The 10,516-nt window shown below is 40.1% G+C and overlaps 1 protein-coding gene across 1 annotated transcript in view; it reads right to left on the bottom strand.

Annotated features, from left to right (window-relative positions):
* Positions 1–8,909: 8,909 nt before the first annotated feature.
* The window catches only part of LOC124803322 (protein unc-80 homolog), a 995,149-nt gene continuing 993,542 nt past the window's right edge, over positions 8,910–10,516 (bottom strand). The window contains exon 63 of the mRNA XM_047264506.1: positions 8,910–9,959. Coding sequence (XP_047120462.1) covers positions 9,495–9,959 — 465 coding nt within the window. The 3' untranslated portion in view covers positions 8,910–9,494. The remainder of the gene's footprint in view (positions 9,960–10,516) is intronic.

Here is a 10,516-nt window from a genome sequence, read left to right as displayed (position 1 = left end):
GCAAAAGAGCTGAAGAAGAAAAAGCTCCTACTGGAAGCTGTTCTTATAGTTGCAATGCTCCCAGTCTTCCTTTGATGGGACTCCAAAGTCCGATGCTGTACAATCACTCTTTCTTCCAACCAATGTGTTCAGCTCAAGAACCAGGTAATTTTGGAATCAAACTTCTTTGTTGATATGCTCTTCTTGTCTCCTTGCTGAATGAGTGTGAAAAAGACTCTACCAAGGCTATGTTGAAGGTGAGGAAAGCGCTCAACTGACATGAGGTTGTTTTCCAAACAGCAGAAGCATGGGATACAGTAGAGAAACTACCAAAATGAAGAGCTGGAGAACAGTCCACTCTTTTCCATCTGTTGATGCAAAGTTGGAGCCAGTGCTGAGCAACAGCAATGAACCAGTCAATTCAGAATCATCAATTGCTGGTGCTTATTTTTGTTGATATGTTCCACAATCTTTCAGCACAAGTAGAAACTGAGAAGAGGATGTTGCTAAGTGGTTGAATGAGGAAAGCTGTGAGACAGACCATACTTTAACAGATGAAGAAATAATCAGAAGTGTGCAGGAAAGTAATAATGAAAATGAAGAAGAAGAGGACACTGGAGGAGAGAGCATGAAAATTTCTCATACTGCTGGAGCTGAAGTTGAAGATGTTTTCCTGGAGTCCAGCAAGAAACAACCATGTGCATGCAGTACCTGTGTTAATACTTGTGAACTGGTTACATGATGAAGCATGCTGCCATCACATATCATCACTGTGACAACTAAAAATTTGGGACATGTTTCATAGTGAGTTATACTGCTGTATATGTACACACTGAAGGACTAAGTTTTTTTATGGAAAGAAATGTTTCTTTGGATTTAATAAAGTATAGTCCTTATGTGTTCAAACTAAATTTAAGAAACTATCAATAATCTGGCACTTCTGCTACTCTGGCATCCATATGTGCAAGGAATGACCAGATTAGTGAGAGTCTAGTGTATTATAGTGCAGAAGTAGATGTAGACTGAAACCCCTTTCTGCCCGTCATCGTAAAAACATATACAATGAAATATAATAAAAAGTGGAGAAGATACGTCCTAACTTAATCATAACATTAGGAAAGTGCCATAAAATAAGGAATGAGGGAAAGCGCTGTAAAATAAGGAATAATTTCCAATTCAAATGAGAAAGCAGGGAGAGCAATAGAAGGAAGATGTTTATAACAATCAGATTTAATCAAAAATCCTTAAAAAAACTTATCCCCTATAATCATGTTGCACAACAAATGCTTCCATTCAGTCACTTGGGAGCAACTGCTGCAGAAACTGTAAAATCTATTTGTACAGGTATTGCATATAAATGTTTGAGAGAACCCAGAGCAGTGGTGTGGTGCTTCACAGCTCACAGTGAGGTCCTAGAATTAGATCAACGGTATGGCAGAAAAACTATACCACCTACTGCACTCTCTTACAAATAGAACTTGCAAATATAGTCACAGAATAAAATATTTAGTGGTGGTCATGGAAGGCTTAAGTTATCAACAAAAATAAGTGCAGTAATTTTCTTATGAAAAGGAGTAGAATAAATGTTTAGTTCCCTACTGTATTAAAACTGGTTCTCATGCTCTCAGCAAAGAACTGTATCGACTATCTTTGAATAAAGTTGAACTATAGTGTATTCATTGAATTATTCAAAATACAATAGAAAATTTGAAGGGAAATACGTGAAAGATAGTTGTAGAGAACGTTGATTTATGCAGAATTCAGGGTCACAGAATTTTGAAAGACTACAGTAAAATAAAGACTGATGTAGTGATTCACTTGTTGCTACCTGCTTCATTATACCATGAATTATTTGGTTGTTCCATGGATGTGTATTTATGAAAGAATTATTTTGTTTATATCCCTACTCATGTGAAACATCCATGGAAATTCTGAAGCAGCCCCAGAAGATTGTTGCACAGTGCAGTGAACAACTGTTTTGTTGAATAAGTTTATGCCTGTCTGCACAGTGTGCCAGGCATGTAGCAACTGAAACATTCAAACTAAAAAGTCTGGCTTTAGTACAAAATATAATTTGTGGGCTTTCTTCATAAAGACAGTGAGGACTCTTTGTCATTCTTTCCTTGCTGTATGTGTCTCAAGTCTACAGTGACTCTACAGATTTAAATAAAGTTCTTTTAACATTCAAGAGGCATGGATTTCAGTCACCATGACTTGGTATTCTTACTCCCCCTGCATGTTCTCATTTTACATGGGCTAGGCCATCTTCATGCAGACCTGAATCACTACATCACCTCTGGAAAGCTTTACAGATATATTGATCAATCACTTGCACAAGTTATTGAGAACTGTCATTCTTTATCTGCGATTTCTCTCCTCCATCATCTTCTTTAACAGTCAAATGGAGTACATGATACCAGTTTCATTACAAGACCCAGATATTCTAGTTTTCATTCATCAATATGACACAAGCACTATTGATTCCTATTGTTTTCAGATAATTTTCACATGTATTCCATTTCAGCTACCATATTTGTAACATCCTGTGTGAAGCTACATTTTGCGAGTTTCTGATATGGCAATGAGTTCTATGTAGGTATTAAATAAGGCCAAGGAATAAGGCTGCAGCTATCAGTGAAATAGCAAAAGACCACTGAAAAGCAGTCTCAATAATGTGTGACCTGACACACTCAAAACAACTCACAGTTGATGAATTATCCATTTATTATGAGGAAAACAAGTGGAAGGCACTTCATATTATTGCACAGTAAAAACAGGCACTCCACTGAAGAGTAAATATGTAACTGGCACATGTGCAAATATTAAAGTATAATGCTCCTTTGAATAGGCTATGCAGCGTTCTCAGCCAACCTAAAAATGATACTCACTGTAAGATGACGTAGCCGTTCATGATGTCAGTTATGTCGATGAGTATTTTAGAAATCACTTGGCCTCCAGATACTATGGGTTTATCATTCCCTGGATCCAGTACTGTCTATTTTCTGTGGGACTGTGGTAATGAATGGTATGCTCCAAATTCTCTGGTATTTGCATCATCTCTGCATTACAACTGGTTTGGGATAAGTGTTTACACATTCCTCATTCTATCATCCTCTCCTTACACAGGGTGTATAAAAATAGTGGGCAATATCCAGAGATCAGATTCCTCATGGAAAAATGCAAAGTGTATACATGAAGATGGCTTCAGAAATGCGTAGTTGACTTTTGAGACAGTCAGTTATGGCTTCTGTCTCTTTTGTGTGTTTCAATTGCTTCCTGAAAGTTCATGAATTGTTTTAAGATATGTGATAACATACTGTTTGAAGTCTGTCGTTGGTTGCTGTTTATGCAATACTGTAATATCACCACTGAGTGTCCAAATATACACAGTTCTTACATGATGCTACCTCAGTTCGTCTTAAAGCACACACACTGAGTACACTGAGAAAGACCAATGCTTTGGACTGCATTCCCACCTAATTTAAACTTATTCGATTTATTGCCCAGTGGAATATGGAGCACTTAAAAATGACAAACACTTTCTTATATATGGTGGTAAGAAGTCTTTGGTGGAATATAAAAACCACTCACTGAACAGTTGAGGTGCTCAATCACCAACAGGCACTGAGAATGGTGCTAGGTTTCAGGAAAGTCCTTATTTAGACCTACAGAGTACAAATACACACACACACCCCTGTATGGTTTCATTTTCCACCTGACTACACTGTGCTGGCACTGCAACTTGACTGTGGTGAGAGATTGTGTTGAGTGGAGTAGGCCAAGTCTCTGATGGCTCCATCCAAACCTCTGTCCATATGATGAAGCCCACTAACCATCAACAGTACCTGCATTTTGAGAGCTGCCATCCCCTCCATGCCAAAAGGTGTCTCCCGTAGACTCTGGCCGTCTGTGGATGGCATATCTGCACAGTGATGACCAATTCCTTGCCCAGTATGCTGGAGATCTTCAGAGACAGGTATTCCCCACACCTAGCCTGCAAACAGGTTTACTGTGCTCTATGCCCACATGCCCCTAATCCTCTGACCACTCCACCAGGAATCAGGGACATCTCCCTCCTACCCATTATTTTCCCAGACTGGAACAACCAAACCACATCCTTCACCTGGGCTTTCACTTCTAATTATCACACCTCAAAATGAGGAAAATCCTATCCACAATCTTTCCCATTGCTTCAAAAGTAGTATTCTGCTGCCCATCCAGTTATGCAGTATCCTAGTCCAGCCTTATGTCACCTGCTTATCCTATCCTATTGAACATGGTCACCTATGAAAGCAGCCATTTAATATACCAGCATTGCTGTAATTTCTGTGTAGCAGCATTTTAGGTGGGCAAACAACCAATCAGCTGTCCACCTGAATGGTCACCACCATGCTGAATATGAAAGGTTTCATTTGAGTGACAGCTTCACAACCTTTCTCCTGACATCAGATTCTCTGAATTACATGGATGGGGACTGTCCTCGCACCATATCCTTTGCTACTCTAATCCTTCTGCTGGCCTCTGCCCCACACCCACATACACCATTGTCCCACGATCATACACTCACCCCATCCTTTCCGTAGTATCCTTTTTCCTCTGGTCTCTCCATTCTTAATCCACTCCTTCAAGTTATTATACACTCCGCACAACTCCTCTGCCTGTGCTCAGGACAATGTCACCAGTGCAACATTCCTGCCCTGTGCATCTACTGCTTCCCTTTCCAACCATCCTGCCTGTTTCCCACCTACTTTCTCCCTTTACCCACTCTTCTTGATGTAGCCCCTCAGCACAATAAAGCTGTAGGGTGGTCGGAATGTGGACAGCTGGGACAATGTAAGTAAACAAGTATATGTGCACTCTATAGTCTGCAGTACACCTGAGTCGAAACAAGGCACCGGGAGTAGACAACATTCCATTAGAACTACTGACGGCCTTGGGAGAGCCAGTCCTGACAAAACTCTTCCATCTGGTGAGCAAGATGTATGAGACAGGCAAAATACCCTCAGACTTCAAGAAGAATATAATAATTCCAATCCCAAAGAAAGCAGGTGTTGACAGATGTGAAAATTACCGAACTATCAGTTTAATAAGTCACAGCTGCAAAATACTAACACGAATTATTTACAGACGAATGGAAAAACTGATAGAAGCCAACCTCGGGGAAGATCAGTTTGGATTCCGTAGAAATGTTGGAACACGCGAGGCTATACTGACCCTACGACTTATCTTAGAAGAAAGATTAAGGAAAGGCAAACCTACATTTCTAACATTTGTAGACTTAGAGAAAGCTTTAGACAATGTTGATTGGAATACTCTCTTTCAAATTCTAAAGGTGGCAGGGGTAAAATACAGGGAGCGAAAGGCTATTTACAATTTGTACAGAAAGCAGATGGCAGTTATAAGAGTCGAGGGGCATGAAAGGAAAGCAGTGGTTGGGAAGGGAGTGAGACAGGGTTGTAGCCTCTCCTCGATGTTATTCAATCTGTATATTGAGCAAGCAGTAAAGGAAACAAAAGAAAAATTTGGAGTAGGTATTAAAATCCAGGGAGAAGAAATAAAAACTTTGAGGTTCGCCGATGACATTGTAATTCTGTCAGAGACAGCAAAGGACTTGGAAGAGCAGTTGAATGGAATGGACAGTGTCTTGAAAGGAGGTTATAAGATGAACATCAACAAATGCAAAACAAGGATAATGGAATGTAGTTGAATTAAGTCGGGTGATGCTGAGGGAATTAGATTAGGAAATGAGACACTTAAAGTAGTAAAGGAGTTTTGTTATTTAGGTAGCAAAATAACTGATGATGGTCGAAGTAGAGATGATATAAAATGTAGACTGGCAATGGCAAGGAAAACGTTTCTGAAGAAGAGAAATTTGTTAACATCAAGTGTAGATTTAAGTGTCAGAAAGTCGTTTCTGAAAATATTTGTATGGAGTGTAGCCATGTATGGAAGTGAAACGTGGACAATAAAATAGTTTGGACAAGAAGAGAATAGAAGCTTTCGAAATGTGGTGCTACAGAAGAGTGTTGAAGGTTAGGTGGGTAGATCACGTAACTAATGAGGAGGTATTGAATAGGACTGGGGAGAAGAGAAGTTTGTGGCACAACTTGACTAGAAGAAGGGATCGGCTGGTAGGACATGTCCTGAGGCATTAAGGGATCACAAATTTAGCATTGGAGGGCAGCATGGAGGGTAAAAATCATAGAGTGAGACCAAGAGATGAATATACTAAGCAGATTCAGAAGGATGTAGGTTGCAGTAGGTACTGGGAGATGAAGGAGCTTGCACAGGATAGATTAGCATGGAGAGCTGCATCAAACCAGTCTCAGGACTGAAGACCACAACAACAACAACATAGTCTGCAGAATGGTACATCAAAAAGCTAGCAACATCGTAATTCTTGTTTATGTTTTGATGACTAACTGCTGAACTATTTGTGGAGTTGTTACCATTACTTCTTAAATTACACTGCCTGACGAAAAAAGTGAAGCACCGAGAAGAGAAGCAGGAAATGAAGTGAAACTTTACAAGTTAAGAGGAAATATGACATTATTCAAGTGAACACAAAATCAATTCAAATTTACAAAGAACTTGGCAGTACGAGCACACTTATCAGTATGATGTTACACCCTACATGGCCAGTATGCATGCAGTAATCTTGTATAGGAAGGGTGTTGTGAAGCCGTTGTATCCTCACCTGAAGGAAGCTCGCCCACAACAGTTGTAACTGGTCCTCCACATCCCAGATACTAGAACCGAAACAGAGTTAACATCCAAGGTGCTCCCACACATGTTTTATCAGGTACAGACCAGGGGCTCTTGCTCGCCACAGGAGTACTTTAGCATCACACAGACAAATAACATGTGTGCATAAGCTTTATCCGCTGGAAAATGACACATCATACTGTCAAATGAGAGATTACACATGAAGATGCAGGATGACTGTGACGTACCATTGTGCCATCAGAGTTCCCTCAATCATTACCTGCTGTGACCTGAAATCATATCCCATAGCTCCCAACACATTGATTCCAGGAGTAACACCACTGTGTCTCTCCAAGATATTGGAAGAATGGGACTTCTCCCCAGATCACTGCAATACTTACCAAAAATGGTCATCCAGGGTAGTGCAGAACTGTGATTCACCTCTGAACAAAATGTGACACTATTCATCAGACAATGTGACATCATTCATCAGCAGTCATCATTTCTCAGATGTTAAGGTATTAACAGCAGCCTATGATTAGGATGGCAGTTTCCTAGTCCAGCTACTGCAAAACCCAGTGGTGCAGGATGACATAAAATGTTGCAGGGAATCCATTACGTGTTCTTGGGTGGCAGGTGCAGATGTGAGCGGGTTATGATGTGCTTGGTTCATAATAGGGTGATCTTCCCCTGTGATGGTCAGATGTGGTTGACTAAAACCTTGACGATGAGTATGCCTGCCCTCATGTTCCTGTGCTGTTCGATCTTGGGCCACTGTCACATACGAATCATCACAAATCTGGATATTGCAAGATTCTACCAGCCAGCCAAACGGAGACTAACAATGAGACTCCTTTCAAACTCTGTCAGTTACTAATAATGCTATATCTCATTAATAAATGACATATCCAAGTCCCTCAGAGTGATCACTCAACATCTGACGATGTTCATGCCCAGTACATGCTTTACTGGGCATGGTGACAACACTAAACACAAACAAAACTAATGCACTCTGGTAGCTGATTTCCTTGTCACAGAGAATTGGAATTCTAATCACTTACAAAGCCACTGCTTGTGTGTTTGTGGACAAAGTTACATTGAAATCTGACATGTCATCTGGGCGCTTCACTTTTCTGGTTCAGGCAGTGTATTTATTAAGCATTTCTTCTTACACAAGATGTGAAGCCATGTAAGACAATAAAGCACTACACTAAGTGTATGCAGAATTCATTTTAACACCAAGCTGAAGTATGTTTTACTCATACCAAGAGTTGAGAACCAATTATAAATTGTGTAACATATTGAGTGTGATGAATTGTTGCTACAGTTGAAATACTATGGATAACAAGTTCCATGACTCACAAACGAAGCATTCCCACTCATGATACTATAAATTTGTCTTCTTGTTTCTCAAGCAATCACAAAACAAGATGTTTTGGTGATTAGTAGACTGAACTCACAATTCCTACATGAACATTATGATTTGGTTTTTGGTAACTTCCTTAAATCAGGCAAGGAAAATGGTTCATTGGAAGGAGATGTGAGCAATTTCCATCCCAATTATTACCCTGTCAGGTTTTGTGCCCATCTCTAAAGACTCACTGTCAACTGGTGGTTAATCTCTGTTCTTCCTTCATAAGGAATTCTGTCCTTAAATACTGTCTAATATTTTCAAACACTTTATACAACTGATTGCAGAATTGTGCAGTGATTGTTACATCTACTCTCTGCAAACTACCTACACCTAAAGAATACTTCAGTACTGCCACTGACTCCCCCTCCCCTCCCTCCACACTTCTCTGTTCTATTCAGGGGCACAGTTCTTTCGGCTATCAATTTTTAACATAAAGTTAATTTTCAAAGATCACGGAAGCTCCTCACTTCAGGCAAAGAATTTCCCTTCTCATTGACTTTCTTATCTTGATACCATAGCCAAATTGCAGGAGAGGCTTTCAGGTGTAACTCATTGGAGACTTATCTGTATTAATAGGATGAAAAGCATGGTGGTGAAATTGACAAGTTTTTGTAGAGGGCATCTAGTGTGTCTTTCAATTCTTGTTATGAACCCTGAGCATGCCTTTGAGCCAGAAGTGTGTAGAAAAATAAAAACAAGGTGGGAAGATATGGCATCTCAGTTCATGTGACCACGCTTAAGAATAAAGAACAAAGCTTTAAAATAACTTGGTAGTTACAGTTTTATTCAAACAGAATGAATGCAGGTAGAGATCAGTTATTTATCTTTTTACAGCATCATTTTTCAACTGCAATTTATACACTTTGACTTCAGTTAGACATCAATGCATTAACTTATGGTACCACAATAGTATTAAAATATTGTTTCACCTATAACGTATCATAGGCTATCATCCAGTTACCAACTAATTATGTAAATGTTTTATAACAAGTCCTACTAAAAACTGAAGGTACATCCAACACTGGAAAATGTGGGAGGAAAATTTTTATTACTGATCTACAGTAAAAAATAAATAAAAACTTGAAACTTTTTAGTATTTTATCACTAGTTCAGCAGCTGTGAGAAATTAAAATCTAGCATCTCAGTAAGATGGGGGAATAATAACCATTAAACAAAAAGAACATTGTAATGGAACTTCTTCTTACGCTATGGATATATAACTAATTAAATCACAGGAGACTGTATTTCACAATCAAAGCAGATGCAAAATGTTTAATAATGAGATGGAATGAAGTAAGACAGTGGTGGACACAGATCTGTAACACAAGTGGTTAGTATTACTCAGAGGTGCATACTTCAATACAACATTTAAATTAAGTCTTTCTACACTGTAAGCTCATATCAGTGTGTCCTCATCTTGAGTTTCAAATACCATCAACAATGAGTGTTGTGATGATGTACGATCACTGCGACACAGCAATGCAGTCTCTTCTCCGCCAGTACTATTAGCTGAAGTGTCTGGTGAGCCAATGTGTGTTGTAGCTGCACTGCTTGTGGAAGGCATGTCTCGTCGCCCGGAATCTGGTGAAGGGCTTTCGATGGCTGTTGCCAGCGCTGAATATGACTCTCTGTATCCTGACATGCTAGACGTAAGTGATACGTCATCCCAAGATACATCTTTTCCACCATCACTGCCTTCTCGAGTGAGGCGACTTGAAAGCCGCTGCAGCTGCGGAGGAGGCTGGTTTCCAGGAGCTGGTGGGATGCCAGTGACAGCCAATTCCAGAACAGGCATCTGAATTGTTGGTGACTGTCCTGGGACTTGTGGTATTTCTCTTGGTTCAATTTTGATGTGGGAAACCTTTTCAGGAGTTATTAAAAAAAAAAACAATTAACACTCCAGAATGAGGTTTTCACTCTGCAGCGGAGTGTGCGCTGATATGAAACTTCCTGGCAGATTAAAACTGTGTGCCTGACCGAGACTCGAACTCAGGACCTTTGCCTTTCGCGGGCAAGTGCCCTACCAACTGAGCTACCGAAGCATGACTCACGCCCGGTACCCACAGCTTTACTTCTGCCAGTATCTCGTCTCCTACCTTCCAAACTTTACAGAAGCTCTCCTGCGAACCTTGCAGAACTAGTACTCCTGAAAGAAAGGATATTGCGGAGACATGGCTTAGCCACAGCCTGGGGGATGTTTCCAGAAGCTGTGGGTACCGGGCGTGAGTCATGCTTCGGTAGCTCAGTTGGTAGAGCACTTGCCTGCGAAAGGCAAAGGTCCCGAGTTCGAGTATCGGTCGGGCACACAGTTTTAATCTGCCAGGAAGTTTCAACAGTTAACACTGTTTCAATGAAAAATTCAAGAGCTGTAAACAAAGGATTAACACAGTATCCTCAAACAAAATTATACATAGTCAC

The sequence above is a fragment of the Schistocerca piceifrons genome, chromosome 6 (assembly GCF_021461385.2).
Source record: "Schistocerca piceifrons isolate TAMUIC-IGC-003096 chromosome 6, iqSchPice1.1, whole genome shotgun sequence".
Taxonomy (NCBI): Eukaryota; Metazoa; Arthropoda; class Insecta; order Orthoptera; family Acrididae; genus Schistocerca; species Schistocerca piceifrons.
The sequence above is the reverse complement of the archived record's forward strand: the minus strand, read 5'-3'. Positions and strand labels throughout refer to the sequence as shown.